The following is a 23,044-nucleotide window of genomic DNA, read 5'->3' as shown; positions in this document are numbered from 1 at the left end:
ATTCACCCAGATTATCTTTGTGTCCCTCACAAAAGATGCGCCTGCTTTTTAGTGCTCCCCAGTGACCTTCGTCGCGCGCCTGTAGACCGTCTCCGTTTGAGAAACGGTGCCCTCTTCCGCAGGCCGAGGAGCTGAGAGGGAAGGTAACCGTGCCGAACGCTTGTAAACAGGGGGCGAAAACGAGGACGAATTTATCAGACGACGCGCCGTGTCCCTGCCCGACTGCCTACGCTCCGGCGCAGGGGATTAACGGCTGCCGCCTCTCTCCTCCGCTCCCTGCCAATCACGGGGAGAGACGCCGAGGCAGTCCAGAACGCTTTCCGCAGTCACGGAGTAGCCTGTGCTTGACAGAAGGGGGCCGGTGTCTTCGCTTTGATGCGATTATTAATTACAGACTTGTTTATATTTGTGCGCTTTTTTTTTTTCTTCTTCTTCAAATTGAACTCTGAGTGAGTGTCCTGAGGGGGGTTTGGAAGAGGGCCCAACCCTCCTAAGTACTTTAAAGCCGCATGTTGAATTTATCCTGAGTGAAACTACTCAGAATTGCTGCTCAACAAGGGCAAAGCGAACTAGCACTCTGAATACCTCTGCAACGTGTCTGTTATATCTGACACCTGTAAAAGTAAAATGTGGGTATTGTTCAGGCTTGACAGGTTCGTAAATCGGTGAGAAATCCCATATTTATTGCTTGATAGATTTTTTTCTCTTCCACAAAAAAAAAATAGTAGTTTCTAATTTCACTCTTTAGCTATAGGCAAGCTTTAAAATATATTCTCAAACTGCAATTACAGAGCTGAAAGCCACAAGCTTCCTTTTGTAATTAGTTGTTGCTGTTTCTGGTGCTACAGGATGTCCATCTGAAATTTCAGGCAGCCATTAAAGAGTGTCCCAGGGCATAACAATAGTCAGTTTTCAGACTGAAATTATTAAAATGAAATACAATGCAGTGTCAGGTAAATGCACATCTCTCAAAGTGAAATGATCCCAGGATGCAGATTATGTTTGTTCCCTCTGAGCTACACATCCCCCCCTCCTCCCGACCAGTCAGCTGTGGATGCCATATCAATGACAGGCATCTAAACTGTAAGAAAGAGCCCTTGACTTTTCCATCCTGCCATTTATGCAAACATATATGAGCACTGCTTAGGGGAATACACAGGGGTAGCCATTTATAGCCTTGTGGCAACAATAATGTTAATATTTCCATCTAATTTTGTGAGCACACTTTGTGTTGAGGGTGGACGAGAGTCTTAACCACCAGTGGTTGTCTAGCCTCTTTCTGAATTATCCCCCAGTTTAATTTGGTTAAAATCTCCCTCTTCATCTCAGCTGATGTGTGCTCGGCATTCAGGCACAAAATGGCTACAGTGAGTTTCCTCTTTACTGTAACACTGTAAAATTAAAAATGAAAGGCACTATACAACAACGTATTATTATTATCATTATTATTATTATTATTATTATTCTATGAACTGCTAACTGTTCCCCTTAGCAATTTGTCCTTAGTAAACTGTCACTATAGGTGCGTGAACATATTGTGCCAAAAGCAATCAATCAATGTTTTTTTTTTTTTTTTTGCAGCACCAGGTTGTCACACAACGATTCATAATTGATGTTTTCCAGAGGGAATCGGAAAACCTGAGGGGAAGAAAAATTGTTTTTTTTTTTTCTTTCTATTTTTTCTGGAAAACAGTGGCACACAGTGAATTGCAAATTAAGAATGACATATTTAGGGACTGTATGGAGGTGAAATGGTGGAAATGGAGATTGTGCCGTCTTTAATTTATGCCGCTCCACAAGGCTTCCCACTGCAGAGAGCTCCGAATAAGTAGGCATAACATCACATGTACGTCACAGCCTCTCTGAAGCACACATCAACAGGTCACAGTCTACGGAACATTTCCTAATACCTGGCCATGCTCCCCCACCCAGCCCCCCACCCCCTCCACACCGCCACCCATTCTCACTGCAAAGCAGGCTGGGCCTGTACTTCCTGCTCTCTTTCAGAGTTCATTGGCATTGCTTAAGGCACTGTTTACATCTTTACTTATATATTTGTTTTTCATTAAATGCGCTGTTAGTCTGCTTGTCTTGTGGGATGAGCCGGAACAGCGCAGAAGACAATAGCCTTTGTGGGATTTGTTCTATAATTCTTTTCTTTCCAAGGAGGCACAGAAGCTCCTCTGATAAAATATTGTCAGATAATCTGCATGTTAAGACAAGACTTGCCTTGTGTATTAAGCTCAGTAAAACTTAAACTTTCTCCAAATCACCATGCTGTCATCCTTTTACACACATAATTGGAGACCCTTTACAATATGTATGAATTGACTGGTTGGAAAAAAGAAAAGTACTTGTCTACTGTAGGATTTGGGTGCCATTTTGGAATCAACAGGAAAAACTCACGTCACAATCACATGATCATCTGGAAAAGATTGATCACATGGTGACTGGGTACAGTACGTTTCTTCTTGTAGGCTATAAATATGCAGTCAAAGACACCATTCATTCTCTTATCTGATCACTCGGGTATGCAGAGGATGTGCGTTATTCATGGGGTGCATTCAAACTGCTTATTTTTTCTCCTTTCCTTGTCTCCTTTCCTAGTATGAAAGGCCAAACGGGTCAGAAATATGTGAAATTGACTATAATCACGCGTTGTCAATGTTGGCTCATTCCATTTGTTTTTTTATCTCCTTGCTTCCTTTCCACGCTCCTAGCTCCACCAATCAAAGGACGCAAGGAAAGGAAGCAAAGAAAAGACATGGGGATGGAGGAGTCGAGGAAACGTCTATAAAGCAATTGGAAAGTCCCTGCTTTTGCAAGCATTCGTTTTAAGCCATGTCAATTACAGACGTGGTAGATGGGGAGAGGTGGATGCACAGATCGATCGTTATATGTCTGAAAAAAATACTTCCGCAAAGGATGCGCTCATGTTTCTGTCCTCAAGAATTATTGGGGAGCCTACTAGCTCCTTGAAGGAGCATTTATTGGGTTGGAATGTTTCACCTTATCGATTTCCAAGTCATTCAAGGACCTCGGAGACAAAGGACGAATATAATAAGCGACTGGAATGCACCCTCGTTGACAACACGTGATTCCACACGTCAATTCCATGTACTTTTGTACCCGTTTGGCCTTCCATAGTGGGAAAGGAGGCAAAAAATAAGCGGTTGGAATGCACCCTTTAGCCTTTAAGGATGCCTAGGCCTATGTTATGTGGTCTAAGCTCACCAAGGAAAGAGAGCAAATGCCTGCAGATGTGAAGGAACATGCGGAGAGATGCACTGTGTCTCTTAGGTTATGGCCACAACCACTCCAAGGCAACGCATTATCCTGCAGGTAAGCTAAAGGAACTGCATCCGCTTTACATGTTCTGCAACATAGCACCAAGAAACGTAGCCTACGTACCTTCCTGAGACAGCAAACCAGCTTCCAGTTTTTGGAACGGCTTCCTGAAGGGAATGGAAGAATGCCTTTGCCGTACCATCAAAAAGGAAAACCTCACTGACAGGCTTCTGCAGACCTCGCATCGGAGATCCAGAGACAGTGCCCAAGTCAGGGTTTCCTTGGACAAACAAGCCATTCAATCAAACGCACAGACCCATCTGCCCTCCAGTAGAAAGACTGAAAAACCTCCAGGCACTAGCTTAGGAAACTTCTGTTTGTTCTTCATTTTCAATGAAGCCAATCAATCAATCAATCAATCAAATTTTATTTGTATAGCATATTTTACAGCAGTTGTCACAATACGCTTTACAGACAACCCTGACCTAAACCTCCGCAGGAGCAAGCCTAAGACAACAGTGGCAAGGGAAAGCTCCCTGTGGCAGATGGGAAGAAACCTTGGAAGGAACCAGGCTCAAGGGGGAAACCCATCCTCCTCTGGTCAGCTCAGGGTGCCGACTGGTGACCAACATGTCAATCAGTCAGATAACATGAAGCATGTTATCGATTGTATTTAAAGTGTCTGGATAACATCACATCACTTGTTAGTTAACTACAGCCACTGCATGGCTAACATATATGCTACTTAGCTTAGATGTGTTTATTTAATAAATTTAATAAATTTTATTAAACTTTTGCGTCGGTCTGATTATTATTGGCATAAATGTTTGAGCCTTCCACCTCAAAGAACTTATGCATATTGTTACATTGTTGGTTATTTAAATACTTAATATCGAAATCCGTAATCATGATTTAACAATTCATTTTATGAGACCGATTAATTATGAGACTGATTATGATTGCACCATTTCATCACTGCATGATGTATTGTATATTCTTTTACTATACGTTTGCACCATTTGCTCTCTGCATGATGTATTGTATATTTATATCCCCTGCATTCCTTGGTGCCTACGTGTGAGGGTTGTTAAAAGGAACACGTTTTAATTATCTGCCCTCACTATTCTATAATTAGTACAGGTGTTTCCCCCTACACTACTTAATGGGGAAAATGCAACATGGCATTGGTGTTGTTTCTGCATATGCATTTGTAATTGCATTGCAATTGCATTTTGGCAGTGTATTTATCAGAATTGTCCCACAATAACTGTGTGAGATGTGTCATCTTTACAGTTCAGGCACACAGTGTAAGTGTGAAAGTTTATGACGTGTCCCCAAACTCTAAGCCAGAAATGACTGTAGTTGGACTGAGTGCTGAAATTGTAACTGTGCAGTCTCTGAGATGGGGACAGTCTTTCATGTGGGAGATCTGTGACACTGATGGTCAGGCTGGTCTTATCTAAGAAGATCAGTTAGCAAAGACATGAAAAAAAGATGTATAGTGCAGTTGGAGAGGGTGGATAACTTGTTAAGCCTGACAATAAAGGGAGAGTTCTGAGGGAGTGATGTTTATTTGCTTAGGCTTGTGTGTTTTGCATTTCTGTGCAAGTGGTGGCATTGATGTGATGTAGGTCCTCAATACGATCTGTCTTTTCCCTCCCTTAAAAGAGGAACATCGGTGGTTCTTGTAGAATGATGAGCCCAGAAGCTCTCCATCAAATGTCCAGTTAGCTTGAGATGTCTGAGCAAACTGCCAGTGCTTTGCAGCTGTAAAAATCTGTGGGAAAAATCCGTAACAACAAGGATGCCCGTGTGTACCAGTGTACCACATTCTCCTCTAACAAGCTGGCTGTAGGATGATCAATGTCTCAAGACACCCTTCCTAATTGCTTCTAATAAAGCAGAAAGATGAATGATCACATCACAGTTCTGCTTGAATGACTTATGCAAATGCGGCCGTCCATCAATCAATCTGGATTTAGAAATCTGACAAAACCTTTCATAAGTGAACACAAAAACATTATGTCATCTAATAAAAGCACAAAAGAATATAAAATAAATAAACAGTGTGTTCACAAACATAGTTTGCATTTATCTAGATTGATGTTAACCTTCAATATATTTGCTATGGAATACACTAGTTCAAGGGCAGAGCGGTTCTTCATTGTAAAACATTTTTGAAATGCTTGTAATTGGATGCACAGAAGGTATTCTGTAGGTATACATCAAGAAACATTTGCATGGTCTTGCCAAACATCCAAATATGACATTGCCTTGTAGAGCACGATGTCATCAATAATTAAGGTCACCCCCCCCCCCCCCCCACCATTTAAAATGACTTATTGACATGAACTACAAGCCAATAATTATTGCCTAAGTACAAAAAAAAGTTGTTAGAGATAAACAGTAGTAACATAAGCAATGGTAACGTTTGGTTTGCACATGCTGTAAAAAAAAAAAAAAAAAATGAATAAAAATCACAGAATTTCAAGGAAGAAAATTATGGAAATATTTTTGGGGTGCATCATTGGTCACTGTCCTTCAGGCTCTGTCAGACAGCTGTTAACTTCACCATTGGCATAATACAGTTCCTCTCCTTCCCAAGGGGATTATATTTCAATGTTTGTGAAATGTAGAACATCTGGAATTAATGAACTGATCTGTAGAAAGATGGTCTCCATAGTTATAATTATCACATATTGCTTCAATAAATTAAATAAAAAAAAGAAAGAAATCAGTTTTCTTGAAGCTGACAGTGTGAATGCATTTGGGCAGTTGTTTTGTAGACCGATGTCTCAGTGCCTAGTCTGTGTTCATAGAATTTATACCTTCTAAAGTTATTTCTGTATAATACTATCAGTCACCATGGTTAATCTACTGTAATCTAGTTTTAGGGACGATTAGTAGGCTCAAGTACTAAAATGTGCAGCTGTGTTTATATGCCAGTTGATGATAACACTATATGTTTTGTATTTCTTTGGTGCTGTTCTGAGGGTAGGTGGTAATTAGGGGTTACTGCCCCAAGAATTTGAACCAGCTCTTTGAAGGGGCTGTTTTCTGGGCTCAGCGATTAGCATTACAGGATTTTGTGATGATAGACTTGAGGTCCAATACCTTTTTGATGTTTGAAAATGTATAATTCCCTATTATGAATTTGTATGAATAATTTGGATAATAGCCAAATTTGGTTGTGCATACATGTTTAGAGTATTCCTTTACTAACCTATATGTGTTTGTATGTTGTATATATAGCATTTGCCAAAATGAACATGCAAGGCTACAGTGGGTGTTTGTCCCATTTATTCTAGTTGTATTCTGCATGCAACCCACAGATATATAGAGCAATTGGTTGAATAACTGGTTTGGATAGGTTTATCCAAATCCTAATTTGGGCTTCGACATGAATTATATTCTTTATGGCTTAAAATGTCCTGCATGCTTTTTACTTCACTTCATTTCCTACCGTTTTTAAATTTACTTTTGTGCCAACTCTCAGACCCAGTTGTAGTGCAGTTGTGTGTAGTGTGTAGTGTGTGAAATGCTTCATCTTATTTTTCCAGCTTACTGAAACCCTGATCTGTGGGTACCTGCAGAACTAGGTTGATGGCAGAAAGCAAGTATATGACTAATTTTGTATAGAGACCAGTCATTAGTTAGTAAATGGTAAATGTTGAATAAATCAATATTCAGCCCTGGCTCTCCAGCCCCATTAGCAGTTGATTCATTTCTTTTGTTTCCAGATACACTCAAAATGCACTGGTTGCTGTGCAAAAATAATTAAATAAATAAAAATCACAAGGCTTTGTTGTGACTCTACTGTGGTAGCAGCTATGGGCACATTAATGACTGATTTACTCAGCCTAAGGTCTAATAATGCTTTCAAAGCATGGAACACATTGTTATTATTATTCTTATTCTTATTATTATTATTATTATTATTATTATTATTATTATTATTATTTTTTTTTGGTAGGACACACCCATAAAAAGGCCAAAATATTATGTCTAGCCAGATTACAAAGCATGGTAGAGAATAGAGCAATATTCACTGGAATACTTATAAAGTATTGCTTCATTCCATGAATGTATGAGGGCATGATATGCACAAAAGTTTATGGATAAGCCTACTTCAGTGTGCTCATGCAAAAAAAAAAAACCACACATCCAGCACTTAAATGGATCAACTAAATACAAAGTGACATTCACTGACAACCTGAAAAAAAAACATTGACATTGTTGGACTGATATATATATATATCAGTTTTTATTTCTGATTTTAGTTTGCAAAAGAAGTGTTGTCGAGGTTCCCAATCCTCAATAAATATTAAACAAATGCAAATTATTGTAAATAGATTTGGTCTGGCACTGTGGACGATCTTAAATAGTTTATTTCCTTTTTGAACACTAAAATGTCTACCATTGAATTCTCTATGCCATTTAATCAGTATCATCAAAACATTAGTATCATTTTTTTAGATGTTCTTAAAAATAGACAAAAAATTAGACAGTGAGCATTTCCACCCTGCAGTTTAGAAAGAAGATTTGCCTTCACTGGAACTAAGGGCCTAGCCCAGACCTTGAAAAACAGCCCTAGACCAAGGGGTGTCCATATACATTTGGTCAAATAGTGTAGCTATATAATCTGTTTTTAGCGAGAGGCAATCGGAGCCCACAGGATTTCAGATGTGTTTTGATAAAGCACGTTCAGCGGAACATCATTTATTACTTACTTCAAAACCCCAAGATATCACCGAACATATTCAGTCTTATTTCCAGATACGGAACAACTAGACAAAAAAATAGAAAACGCATAGATCAGGAAATAGAGGTAATGATCAATAAGAGTGGAGGAAAATTGGAGTGACATCGCAAATAAAATTAATTCATTAGGCATGAAAAAGAGAGGGTAGTTTAGAGGGTAATTTCCAGCTGTGTCACTGGATAACTGTGTCTGCTAAGTGTGGCAATGCAATGCAATGAAAGGCCCTCTCGTGTCTTAATCTGTTTTACCTTTATCCTGCCTTCCCCTGGCTCTGGAGACTGCCGTCATGTTTGGGAAAGAGAACTCCTTATTAACATATCTTTCATAGGACGTGAGGTAGGCTATGTGAGCGCGTGGCAAATTTCCGCCTGCTTTCCGGAGTTCTAAAATTCACACACAAAGAGGAGAGTCGCAATTAAGGCACGCTTTAGTAAATTAGACGGAATAGTTAATTGACCTAATTCACTAAATCTCCACCATGCTTTAGTGCATTCACCCCAGGTATACATATGCATGAATATATTTAACTGTGTCTCAAAAGAAAAGTTTCGGATTGACGTAATCTGTACAAATCACATCCCGATAGCGATTTCAACGCATTGCAACCATTTAGCTAGTCCAACGCAGATATTACGACATAGTGACTGCTGTAGCATTCAAAAACCGTTGCAAACCTTTCAGAAATCCTGGGTTTTTTAAGCATGTCTTGTATTTTTTGTGTTAATGACACTTCTTTGAATCTTGCTCAGGAAAATGCTCACCCAGATGCCTTGGCAATTGATGGAGTCAAATTCATCTCTACTTTTCAAAACAGGGTTTTTAAAAACGAGGTTTAAAAGTCCAGATGCCTAATTCATATTTCATATTTTGCCCTCACTCACGTTTTTCTACTTTTGGGCACTTTTACAGACTTTCTAAGTATTGTACTGTAAGCATAAAATTTTGGACCGCAGGCCTTAATGTTTTGTTTTTTTATTTTTTATTATAAAACATTATTTTGTATTTTTTCTTTTTTTTTCTTTTTTAATTCAGCTCTCTAGATAAAACAAACTGGCAAACTGTCTATCAGCAGTTTGTCAGATTTTGATTTGTTTACATTATTTAAATTTATTCAGATAAGGATATAATTTTGTAGTATTCGTGTTTATTGTTTGGTTGCGGAAATGTAGTTTCTTTCTTGTTTGTGTGACACATTCTCAGTCTCACAGTAAGGCTTAAATTGGGGCTCTCTCTCTCTCTCTCACACACACACACACACACACACACACACACACACCCTCCTGCGCTCTTTGTTGTATGTGTTTACTGGAGCAGGTACTCAAAGACTAATCTTCTGTAGTTTCTGACAACCTTTCAGACAGCTACTTTTTTCTTTTTTTTTTTTTTCTTTCTTGTTTGTCTTTGGCAGGGGTCTGAAACTTAGTGCCATGGGTATTTAACCTTCTCCTAACAGCAGCCGGCATATTCAGCCTACTAATTCTGGCTGCGATTCTCATGGATAGGATCTTGCAATATTTGCATCTTTAATTGCCCTTCAATTGAAAGTACATTCCTTTCCACATGTCTGAAGTATTTTCATCCTCAGGTTGTTAGCCTGTGTTTATTTTGCCCTCTTGCAGCCCAGGTGTGGCAGGCTGATTAAAATCGTGTAATTTGAGCTGTCTGTCCTCATTATCCGCTTCTGGGGATTCATTTTTTTTACAGTTGTTTTGTTTTTGTTCTGGTCTTGAAATATCAGCAAGATTTTGGTATGTCTGATGGTTCATTATTTTTGTTATTTGTTTTTTTTTTTGTTTGTTTGTTTTGACTGGTACTTAGCATAGACCTCTCTCATTCATACTGTACTTCAGCTGTTTATTCTGTAGACATACACAGTCATATATCCATATGTCCCGTTTTATCCATGCACATGCATTCATATTTCAACCGAAATTATTTCATATTGGCCTTAATTTTTTTTCTTTATCTATTGTAAATAAATTAATACAGAGATTGACAGAGACATTAAAATATGTTTAATTCAAGGAAATCATCTGGAATAAATAATATGCTTTTTTGAAGTTAAACAAACCTTTGTCGCAGTGCTCAAAGTATACATGTTTAAAGCTTTAATGAAGCATGCATAATATTGTCACCACTACAGCAAAACACCCTTTATAGTCATGGGATTTCCTCAGATTTTGAGGCAAGATGTATTTTGTGTTGTATTACATTCTAAGTGTAATATTTTACATAACAGGAGTTCCTTCATCTTTCATTAGGCAGTACATTTGCTCATGAATAATTTACAGTGCTCACGAAGGCTGAGTGTAAACACACTCAGCGCAGGCAGCGATTGCCATTGATTGTTCACAGGCTGTCTGTTCGGAACGCTGCTTTGCTCGCACGTTCTCTGTCACGCCTAGCAATAGACAGACCGCAATCTTTTTTGCATCTGATGTGGGTTTCTCAGCTCGTTTTTACATGATTAATAGTAATGAATGCATGAGCCGTGCTTCACGAACTTGCCTGCTACATTCCCGCTTTGTGGAAAATATGACAGAAATACCTGCACCGAGCAGAGGATGATGGTGTCTGACATGTCTCGGCCTGGATCAGTGCAGTCTGAAGTGTGCACCTTATTTGGCTTGGCATGGTGTTGCGAATGTCCCATAGCTGATTGTTGAGACAGCTCCATCGCCTTCTGGTCAGATGCATGGCCATGATGCAGTTTTGCCCTGAGCAGCAATTACCACTCACCCCCCCCCCCGTCCCCCCGTCTCTTAGAGCGGTGGCGTTACAGTCCACCGGCGGCTGACTCCCATACCAAGCACAGCCCCGGAAAATCAATCATTGACTCCACACAGTGCACAGAACTGTTACATCCCAAGGATTAGAGGAGTGGATGCGTCTTCCAGCTTGTTTTTCACTGTCAGGAAGGTGTGCGTGTGTTTGTGTGTGTGTGTCAGCGTGCCTGTGTGTGTGTGTGTGTGTGTGTGTGTGTGTGTGCACGCACGTATGCATGTTTTTGTATGTGTCTGTGTGTGTGTGTGTGTGTGAATGCTTGTTTGTGTGTCTGTCTGTGTGTGTATGTGTGTGCCTGTGTGTGTGTGTTTCTGTGTGTGTGCTCATTAGTTTCTGCTTGTCTGCACACAGGAGGGATTCTGCCATTAATACAATCACAATTACAGCAATAGAATGCTGTTGTTAGTGTCAAGTGTATCCCAACATTATTCAACAAGTATCATCATTTCCCCTTCTCTTTGTTTATGTCTCCCCCCCATCTCTCTCCTCCTCTGCCCCACTTCCCTCTCTCCACAGTCCAAGGTCAAAATCTTGTAACATATAACGTCTCGGTGGTAGAGGGGGAGGTGGCGACCATCAGCTGCAGAGTCAAGGACAACGATGACTCAGTCATCCAGCTCCTCAACCCCAACAGACAGACCATCTACTTCAGAGACGTCAGACGTGAGTACCATGCCGCATGTCCACTCAAACATTCATGTGCCATATAACGGAGATTATATGTGCAATTCCAACAGTCACACTTGCTCCTGTAAAAGTATGTTTCTTCCTTCCAGAGGAAATTATGCATAGCATCTTAGACATTTGGCACCTAAACTAAAATGGGTTAGGTGCCCTTGGACTTCAGTTGGGTGAGGGGGCTAGGGTGTAGCACAAAGCTAGAAGTCAAGTCCCCACATTTTTTTAGACCTGTCTTGTGCAATTAGAGATAAAACACTGTCCTCTGTAGCCATTTACATTGAATATAGGGGAAAAAAACAACTGTTGTATCTACAAGTGAACCGGTACCTACCTTTGAACACTAATAAAACTGTGACATTTACGTGACATGAAAACATGATGCTTGACGCTATACATATGTGTTACCAAGAGAAAAGTCTTTGTTAATTGATAAGGAGAACAAGACTGCAGTATGGTTTGTCAAATGAATTTATATCTTTAACTGTTGGAGGGTTGCCGGTTTGATCCCCCGCCCTGGGGTGTCGAAGTGTCCCTGAGCAAGACATCTAACCCCCAATTGCTCCCAACGAGCTGATTGGTACCTTGCATGGCAGCCTTTCACCGCTGGTGTGTGAGTGTGTGTGAATGGGTGAATGAGAGGCATCAATTGTAAAGCTCTTTGGATAAAAGCGCTATATAAATGCAGTCCATTTACCATTTAACTGTCACCAATGAGTCCCATCATGTAGTCATGTAAACCAGTGTTAGTATCCTTCTTCTTCTAGTATTGTAGATGTACAGGAAGTCCATCTTCCTGTACCATGGTTCATTGCAGGCATACGGTACAATCAGTTTTTTTCCCCTGATTAATAAAACCTTAATTGGCTCCTTTAAGACGGGGCCTGTCCTGTAATCAGAATTGATTCCAGTTGTTTAGGACTAACATGTCCCCCGGCGTCTCTTTTATTAAACCTGTGCAAACCATAACGGCGCGGTGCGCAGAGGCCTTGATGTAAGGTAAAGACGACCAGGAGAGTCATTGTCTGCGAATTGACTTCCTCTATTATAGTATTCGCTGGGCGCTTCATGGCTGCTGTGAGCTTTCCAGTGTCCTCCTTCTTCATCGGGGCCTCTTTTTTTCTCCTCTGCTAATCTTTGCTGGAGGAACGCTCGTCCGCTGGCTGTCAGCTGATAGGTCCGCCCCAGCTCCGCCGTGCTCGGCCTTCACATTTTCATTGGCTTACCCATTTTATGTTCGTTAACACTTTATACAGCATCCGATTTAAAAAAATTTTATACTAAATATAGTATTGATAGTACACTGTGGCATGTCCGGTATTGATGAACATTTGCAAACAGTATATTATGTAACGCTGTCTCAATTCTATCTTCTTCAATTCTATCTTAATTCAAGTTCCATCTTGATACGCCCGAAGATATTGGCTGTATCAACGGTAATTGACAAGTATCAATGATAATTCTCAGGCAAGATGTCTTCCCATTTGTCAAAACAAGGGGCCAGATAATTTTATAAATGTAAATGGCAGTTCATGTACTGCTGCACTATGTACAATAGTATCACAGAAAACCTGTGCTCAAGCTCCAGAACCCATTTTCCTACATCAGGGATTTCAAGAGTGAAATTGACTTTTAATGGCAGAAGCATATATAGCTAGTTAGCCAGCCTTTTCGTGTGTGTGTGTATGCAAAATTCTACATACGGTGTAAATATAAAAGTGTGCATGATCAAATGATAAACTTTTAGAATGCTATTGTTTTTATTTCCATATTCAACCACCCGAAATCAGAATTTATGAAAAACATTTTTGCCATGCCGCTTTCATTTTCCTGTGAGTGCTGAAATTGAATGAACTGTTGAAGAATTTCCTTTTATTCTTGATTTGTTATATTTTGTTAAATTACAGTCCTTTTTTAATTCTCTAAAGTACTGATATACTCTGATATATGCTAGTTTTGGTTGTCCTTGCTTTTCATTGTTCCACGTTCGAGATAATCTCTCAGATTATGAATTGAGCTTCCATAACGCAGAAGCATATGGCTGATGGTTTAACTTTGTCTGATGTTCTGCTCTTGTTGCAAAACTTCACAGTGATTTAAAAAGATAATAATAATTAAATAAACATTCCATCATGCTCCTTGGTCACAAAATCACATCCAGGCCATGGCTGCGTAAACTACAGCTGGAAGTGCCATGAAGCAGTGTCAGCCTTTTCTCTCAGTTGGTTGGGGAGGGAGGGCTGTAGTCCGTAGGTCATTCCCTGCCTTGTTGTACAGTAACGGCTGCTCATGTCGACCGGTTGCTCGCAGTCTGCCCGGTGGGTTACTGGGTGTATACACATGGCAGTTGGCCAGACACACTTCGGCACTGAGACGGGCCTAAAGTCATGACTAAGCATTCCAAACTGGAATAAAAAATCACTTATTGTTATGAAATAATGTACCGCATTCAGAAATAGAAGTGACAAGGAGGTAAGTTACCATAAGTCTTGCTGAGGAACCCTCTCCATCAGCGGTGGAATTTCATTGGTGTGGATGGTGCCAAGAAGCTGAATACATATTTTTTATGTGGCACCTGTGTCCATAATGTGATTTATTTTTCTCGTTATTGACAAGCAGAGTTCTCCCAGTAGGCATGGCTCAATACCAATTATATTTTTGTGCGAGCCTCTCTATCTCTGCTACTCGTCTTTGTCAGACAGAGGGAGTGTAAAAGGAGGGCATCCTCCACAGTTCCTCCTCAGGATGTAGGGAGGAGCCTCACCCTAGAGCTCTGACATCATATCTCAGGGTATCACTCAACTGGAGGCCTGCTTAGACTGCTGGCCTTTTTTAACACCTTTGTCCAATACCATTATACTTCTGTTTAATGATAAATCTTAAATAAAGAGCCTATTTTATTTTTTAAAAGCTGAGAACAAAAACATAAAAATTAAAAAATAAAAGCTGATCTCCAGATTGGGAGATAGCCTAACACTGATTATTACAGCCTCCGAATGACGTTACTTTTGTCAGCAGGTTGGTACCTGTAAAAATAGTAATGTACTGTGTTTTTAAACATATCAGTTGTTGTAATCTTTTTTAATAGATTGATAATCCAGTGAATTTTTTTATCATTATTTTTGATAAGTGTGACTGTGAAAACTGTCAAATCAATGTCACTGAAACTAGCAGTATCAAGAATATTCTTGTTACTGCTCGTTTCAAAGCCATTAGGTTTAGAGTATACCAGCAAGTAAGAAACTTGTAAGTATTGCATTGTAAGTAATTAAATGACTGCCCTATTAGTTGAGTTTTGCATTATTCATTATAGTCAGTTGTTTTTTCTGTGATGTGGGACCCTTCAAAGAAACATGCTGGTATTAAACTGGTTGCAAAGAAACATGCTGGTTGCCCTTTACTTTTTAAAATGTTTTGATTTTTCTTTCATTCACATTAAGGGATTTTCACTTTGAGAAATTATTATTATTATTATTATTATTATTATATTTTGTATTGCTGTTAGTGTTGTTGTTCATGTTGTGTCATTAAAATATTAACAATAGTATTACGCAGTAATTATAATATTGTGAAGCATGCTTTTCTCTCTTAATTTGCCCCACACCTCAGTTACTGCCAGTTTTCTGACACTGTGAAAACTCACAAGAGCAAGGGCCTCAGCAACATATGCGCTAGCTGTTGCTCGCGGTTTCGTTTTATGGGGGAGAGTTGTATTTTCAGACACTCGAAGGGAATTAAGGAACATTATTCTTAGTCATGGTTTGTGGGAGGGCTGTCCTGCTGTGAGGTAGTGGAGCTTGTAATTGTGGCTACCCGTCATAGGGCCAGGGCTCCTGCGCGATTCTGGGTTTTTCGAGCACAAAAACAACAGGCGCAGAGGCCAGGGACACTGCGGGGGGAGGTTGCCGTAATTGGGCCAAAAAAGACATTATGTTTATTCTACTTTTTCCCCTACTATTTAGAAAATTGTAAGTGCATGAAACAGATTCTATAATTTTATGTGGTTAGTGTGATTCTGTTTCAGCCAGAGAGTTTGCGTACAGTACTATTTCACATGCTCTCATAACAGTTTTGACATCTGCCATTTTATGGTACCATGAGTATCAGTCAGGGTTCCTGTTATTGGCTGGGATTTTGGACTAGCTATCTAAAGGCAGCTGAAAGAGATATATTCCATTTGGGGGAATGCTCAATGCTCAATCGTGAACATTGTATTATGTGTTCTTTATCATTTCTATGCTATTTGATCAATAAACTGTCCTCCATCCCAACAGTGCTGTCCCAACCAACACATAAATCTTTTGTGCATTGCCATTACTTATGTGTCTGACCTAAACTTATTATTTTTTTGTTTTTTCACAACTGGTGCAAAGCAAATTGTGAGACGAGACTACTTGTTGGGTATACAGACCTATTTAATGCCACGTTTACAGTAATGCATTTGTTACTGTAAGAGTGTGGCAAGATGTGCAGTTATCTATGCATTGACACAGCTGATGTGCATTGCATGCACTGTACTTAAGTAATTATTGATTTGTAATGACTGTGTGTCAATTGGATAAATCTGCAAGTGCTCTCCTCTTTTCAATTCATTCCCCAAACAATGTTAGGATGTTTTATGGGTACTAACAAACTATGTCAGTCACAGAAAAACATAAGGCATTATAGCACCAGTTCCCATACAACCTGTACAATTGGTGACAGCAGACACCGTTAGCAATGTTAGCTAATGTTAAACTCAAAATGCCAAAATCAAAATGGTACAAATTTCAAGTATAAAGTATAATTTAAACAATTAAATTAATCAATTATTGTTCATTGTCTTTGCTTTTACAATTAAAAGGTGTTCTTTACTGTCATTGTTTGCTCTGTATTTTAAAGAAGGTATTGGTTCAAGCATAATTTAGGCAGCAGTACTGTTTCAAAGGTATTGTTTGAACATCAATGTCACCAAAATTTGGACGATACCCATCCCTAATGTTAAAAATGTTCTAAATGTGAGACATTTATGAGTTTCCCAATTAAATGACCATGACGTACCATCTACAACGCAATTCATTTTGTTCACAGATTTTTAAAAAACAGAATAACATTGTTAGGCTGCAGTTTTCTTCATGACTTAACAATGCGATTCATGGGACCTTCATGAAACTGTATAAATCGAACTTTTCGGGAACGTTCAAAAAATTTTAGGTTTGGACTAGCTTTTTTTTTTTGCAGCTTTATTATGTGAAAGATAAAGAGTAGTGCTAACCATCTGGGACACAAAACAATCAGATCTACTTACCATCAGCCTGCACTGTATCTGACTCAGAATCCTAATGCACCCTTAATGATCCCTGATTATTTATTTATATCTCTTTTTCGGCTCTCGATTCTTTGAACTGCCGCTTCCAAGGGCTTTAGAGAAAAGGGCCACGGCACTAAGCGGGTTGATGGAAGGCTGCTGGGCATCACCTCGGCCTATGCTGTGCGATTCCGAGCTCGCGTAGCTAACGGTAGCACGTGCTCCATAAGTGCACTGCACGGACCTGAATGCAGTCTGTAGGAAAGCTGCCGTGGGCTTTCATCTCGGGCAAGATATTTGCTCTCGAAGCGGTCTTATAATGCGGTTAATACACTCGTGATCACTCTTGGGAGACAAAAAAGTAGAGAAAAAAAAACAAACGATCAATCTTTTTTTCATAGGTCCTCCCCTCATTAGAAAGTTCCTGATCGAAAATCTCTGAAGAGCGCCTCGACTCAAAACAAGGGTTTGTTGATGAGGTGATAAATTTGCTCAGCCGGACCTATTCCACTGCTTCGTGGCATTAGTGAGGAAGCAGCTAATGCTCTGTTCAGTTTTTCCCCTTACATGAGCCTCTTGTAACCCCCTGCCGCTGCGTGCTCTTCCACAGCTCTGAAGGACAGCCGATTTCAACTGGTCAACTTCTCAGACAATGAGCTTCGGGTGTCATTGTCCAACGTGTCGCTCTCCGACGAGGGGAGATACGTGTGCCAGCTTTACACCGACCCCCCACAAGAAGCCTACGCCGACATCACTGTGCTAGGTATGAAACTCTTTCCCTCCCTCAAACCTCATACCCTCTCCCCGAAAAATACTCCAACTCCCCAAGCTTCAACCCCCCGCCCCTCAAATCACTTGCACCCCCTAACCTCAACCCCCCTACAGCACTCTCACCTCTTCACCTCCAATCCCCCCAAAAAACACCCCATAATCATTACTACTTAAGGTCAGCCGTTGGTCATGTTTTTCCAAAGTAAATCCAGGAGGGAGTTGATCCCTCTGTCCCCAAAACTCCCTGACTAAGCGATTCAGCCGTTTTCCAGTTATAAAGTTGAAACGGGCTGCCCTGCAAGTGGCCATTCCAAATTTTCCAGAGGTTGACCTGGGTGGTTAGGAACTAATTAAACAGTGTAAATACATTCTAATTTATGATGCAGCCCATTAGAGTAACAACAGAAACTAATTTATGTTAATTCAGCTTATAGTCACTAGTGCAGTTTTGTTTTCCTTTTTCAATTGAACAAGTTGACATTACTTAACCACTCAAAATGGCTCCAATCCAACACAGCAGTTGGGAGTTGAGCCACTTTCCTTCTTAGGCTCAATAACAACACACACCAGTCCTGCAAGTGACTGGAAACATTGAACAAACCATATATTTTTCAGAACAAATATGGCTGTTGGAGTTTGAGTGCGCTAGCCTCAACTACCATAGCTATTCTGTATTTGTCAGCTGAATTTACACAGCATTTAAAAACTAGTATGAGCTTTACATGCCTTTTCACTTTTTTTCCCCTTTGTTTTTATTTTTTTCCCAATTTGAATAGTCTAGTCATGTTCATAGCAATGTCTGGTCCAAGAAACCCCCCTGCAGCTTAAGGAGAGAGCAGTGCATTCTGCCAGGTACTGCTCTTTCTTGCTTTGTGGTCCACTGGCTGAGCTATGCAGCCATTGCACCCCACCCTAGGCAGCACTGCAGCCAAGCCAAGTGCGTATGGTCCTGTGGGACTGCTGGCTTCTTTGGGCTCTGGGACGACCAGATTTGAAACCAGACAGGGGGGCGTGTCATATATTGCAACCCAGTATTTTAGAATTTTGAGTCACTCTGTAATCCCGAGTGCTGAATGGGCTTTTTCTGATATTATGGGCATATCGTGCTGATGCACACAATGGGCAGTTGGACAAAAATGTGTTTTTGAGCAATAGAAATACATTGTGGATTCGCATAGCTTCCTATACTTACCTACGTGGTTATGGTAACGTTTTAGCGCCCTGTAAAAAGTCTAATCTATTAATACTTTTTTTGTGTGGGGATTCTGTGCTTCAGGTGTGGAGACAATCTCTCTATAAATACTCATGAGCATGTATAGGTGGGAGGTGACACAGGTTCCCTGCCTGTGAGAAAATTTCACACGGCGGTGGAGGCAAAACCGATGAACCACCCGCAATGACAGAACAGTAGTAGAAACATTTTCTTCTTCTTCGTCTTCTTCTTCTTCTGAGCATTCCTTTAAGCATTAACAGATGTCCCATAATATAATCACAAGCAGAATTACACTCAAAATTTGTCATTACTTCCAATGTATTCGTTCCGATATTTTTTCTACATAGGGCTGATAGATGGCTTATCCTGTTCAAACATTGGATTAAAGCATGTAGATGCTTCCCATGGTGTCCAATCCTGTGTCTTATACTGGCGCTGGTGGGAAGCAGCACGTAATCCACCATGATGTCACCCAGAGAGAGCTTTAGCCTTCATCTCATGGCCTGGTCTTGTCGTTCAGATGCCCGCTACTACAACTGTTCAATGCGTGTGACCTCTGAAATTTGAACAACAGGCTATGTTACCACAAACGTGTGCAGTTCTGCGGTGGTTCTGCCAATCCCCCCGTCACCTGTTTGTCGTGTGATGTCAGTCCCACCAGGCAACCCCGTCATCGAGTCGCGGGAAGACGTGGTCAGCGAAGGGAACGAGACGGAGATCACCTGCACCACCGCCGGCAGCAAGCCGGCCAGCAGCATCCGGTGGATGAAAGGAGAGGAGGAGCTTCAAGGTGGGTTCCCATGCGAGCAGGTAACGAAACGTTTTTAACGAGCAGCTGTCTTTTCTAATTATTTGGTCCGCAGTTCACCTACGAGGAGATACGCTTATTTTAAAACTGTAAGGGGCACGAGTGAGTTGTTTTTACTCCACAAGCTAGAAAGAACACACTTTTAACTTTTTAACTTAGAGGAGGAATCCAGTCTTTTTTAATGTTTTAAATTTTCAAACGAGGTGGCAATGACAGAGGTCCTACTGTGCGCCTCCCACAATACAAACACGGGCCCGGGTCTGGCCTCGCCCGGCGACGCAGGGTGCTGGACTTAATGAGTCTCCTGTGCCTTTAATCTGCAAACGAATGCATCTTCCCTTCAGACTTCCGAGAGAAACCCGTCGAGCGACTCTCCCCAGGGCTACCTGGTGACTCAGGTCTGAGCGGCTCCACATGCCGCAAGACCAGTTACGCTCAGAAAGATGAACGGTTTCCAACAAAGAATATGCTAATGAGCGTAATCATTTCCTGGGAGAGGAAAAATACTTTAATTTGCCAATTTGTCGCTAAGCCGCACTGATGTTTATTATATTTTTCTTGTCATTAACTTCAAAGTTCAGTATCAAAAATCAAAGGATTAAATTGTTGGGCAAGAACTTTAGTTGTCCTGGGTTGACTCTATGTGTGGCTTAAATTATTTAGCACCAGCTTAGACTGAAAGCACTTTGTTATGCATAGATGGAATATAGTGGTGGGTTTCTGTTTTGGTTTAATGGAGAGGGTAGGGTACTAAAGCCTAGCAGGGTTGATGGGGTTGTGGTGGGAACGGGGATGGCTGTATACGGAGGGGAAAAGCTTCACAGTGCACCACTACACACTGACAAATTCCTCTCACCCTGCCGGCTGGGTGGATTTGCTTTTAATTAAACAATTTCATCATTCAGCCTAATTACTTTTAGGATATTTAAGCTTTTTTAAATATCATTTAAAGGTTATAGCAACCTAGGTTTGCAAGGGTAAACAAACCAGCCTACTATGCAAAGCCATTTAGTCAGACATTGTTTATTCACTTTTATCCAGCCTTATTTTTTATTTTATTTTATTTATTTATTTTATTTTATTTTTTTATTTTTTTGTATTCCCTATCAGTGTTTCTCCCTCCACATTTGTCTGAAGTCTCTACACGTACTGCCGTAAGTGCCGCAAGTCAAATGAAAGTCAAGTAAAAGAAAAGTCCGAGAGAACGCAGGTATTAATCTCTTCCCCGCACGATAAATTAGGACAGGGTCGGCGTCCAAGATGTGAAACAGGGAGGTGCCCCCGTTTGGTTAAGCCCCGACGGCGGAGGGTCGCGCCCCCCCCGTGACAGCGTGTCACGCCCTTGGATGAACTTGGAGGCGGCGTTCTGCCAGAGACCTCGGGTAACGAACGCGACTCAGCAGACGTCTCGCGCCATGTGGAAAATAACTTCACGCCCGCGGTCAACCGTTCAGACGGCAGAGCCTCATCACCTCCCCGGGGGTACAAGACCAACGCTTTAAACATCAGTATACTTATGTTGCTCATGTATATCTGTGCATGAGTGAATGCATGAGCAACTGTTGCCACAAAACCAATAATGGATTATTGCTTAGGATGCATGAGAATGTGTTTGCGCTTAAGGCAATTGTTTTGGATCCTATCACACATTTTTATTTAGTGGGGTAGTAATATGTGACTGGATGAGGTAAGGGGACGGGGCATTGCGCAACTGTCAGCTTTAAAGAATGCTTAAAAAACATTGTCAGATGTGATTTCGGTCAAAAATGAGATAAGTTGAAAAATAAAATAAAATTACATCAGCCTGTAACGACATAGATCATGGAAAGAAAATCGCTGCTGCGCTCCATAGTGTTTTTTACTCTGCGCCATTGTTGTATGTATCGCACTAACTGCTCTATTAATACCACTAACTGCTACATTTATGCTGTATGCTACTTCATGTAGGAAGAGTGATTATGCTATTGTCACAGCCCTTTGACTTGCTACGTTATGTATCCCAGCTAAAGCTTCCTTCTGCATTTTGCACCTCGTTAACACCCCAGCCCCATTGTCCTGCCCCCACTCAGACCCTTCCGCACCAGTGGCTGATGGGCCAGTTTTCACACCTAGGTGTTCTCCAGGTGAGAAACTCACCATATCTCACCAAACCTTTTGAAGGCTGGTTTTTCAAAGCCACTTATCTCATACACACACACTTTAACAAGCCATATCTCCAAAGCGTATTAGTCAATCCCAACAAGTAATACCTCATTTTGTAGCTCTGATCTTCTAGTTTCACAAATGAAAAATCAAAAGAATGTCAAAAATTTCAATGATCCTCTATTACCTTGTTCAGTCACGTATGTTAATAGTAACTGGCTAGCTAGCATCAGCAACTCTGGAAGTTAATGAAAAGTGCTTGCTGTCCTCAAAACATAGCATTAGTTTACATAAATAAGTACACATTTCACTGAATATTGTACTGATTTAAAAAAAAAAATTTAATAAAAGGGTCATTTTCTTCTTTTCCCCTTCAGCCAAGCTAGCCATAACTACAGGCAACCATCACACTATGCCTGCTGGAATGTGTTTGCTTAAGCCACACCTGTGTAGCAGCCTCTGCTGCATATGTCCCTCAAACAATGCTGTCCTCATCATTTCAGTGTCTATTGAATCTGTCTATTTGTGGTCATCTGTTACATAAAAGCTTTACACTGCGGCCAAGTATAGAGAGTGACTGTACTTTACAACATTATATTAAATGACAAGGCGGAATCAATTTACATGCACTTTCTGACTACTTGATGCGTTATGTAAGTAACAGCAGGAGGCATGTGCTGCACAACAGCATTACATTTCTGTCTAATAATATGAACTATGGTGATGGCGTTACTGACATGACTGATGTATGCAGATATTCCCAGTCCCGGAGAATCAGTCGGTGTCACACGAGGTTAATCAACATGATTAAATGCAAATGGGCCAGTGCTGAGTCAGAAAGACCAGTGCATGAAGCACATGGGAAGAGGTGGATGCGAGGTGAATTCACAAATTGACAGCACTTCGTCATTATGCCATCCCATAATTTAGGCCGAAAAATTTGGAGAGGAAAAAAAAAAAGACCAGTGCTGAAGGGAATAAGACCATAAGTGTTTTATGAGATCAGGCCACCCAGCCCCCCTGGGCCCGCCTTACAGGATTCGTTCAGGGTCATCGTACGGCTGTGTAGTCACAGGTGCGGCTGCAAATGCAGCAGATTGCCACGGTGCGGACTTAGCGACTGAGATATTGTTTGGACTGCGTCGTCAGCCACGACCAAGGGCACAGTGTCACCGGAGCTCGACTGAGTCACGGTCTGAGGGCCTTGACAGATCGGCCGGCTGGCTGATCCGCTCACGCTTTTCTAGTTTCGAAAAAGCCCATAAAACCCGAGCCAACACGATAGCTTCCGACCATAAATTGTAACAGTCT

General features: G+C 40.8%; 1 protein-coding gene across 3 annotated transcripts in view; it reads left to right on the top strand.

The window, feature by feature from the left end:
- The window catches only part of cadm1b (cell adhesion molecule 1b), a 275,266-nt gene that overhangs the window by 194,691 nt on the left and 57,531 nt on the right, over nt 1–23,044 (top strand). For all 3 annotated transcript variants that reach the window (XM_064301631.1, XM_064301629.1, XM_064301630.1), the window contains 3 exons: nt 11,351–11,497; nt 17,410–17,562; nt 19,436–19,573. In XM_064301631.1, coding sequence (XP_064157701.1) covers nt 11,351–11,497; nt 17,410–17,562; nt 19,436–19,573 — 438 coding nt within the window. The remainder of the gene's footprint in view (nt 1–11,350; nt 11,498–17,409; nt 17,563–19,435; nt 19,574–23,044) is intronic.

Source organism: Anguilla rostrata, chromosome 12 (assembly GCF_018555375.3).
Source record: "Anguilla rostrata isolate EN2019 chromosome 12, ASM1855537v3, whole genome shotgun sequence".
NCBI classification, from domain to species: Eukaryota; Metazoa; Chordata; class Actinopteri; order Anguilliformes; family Anguillidae; genus Anguilla; species Anguilla rostrata.
Note: the sequence above shows the minus strand (reverse complement) of the source record. Positions and strands in the feature narration are given on the sequence as shown.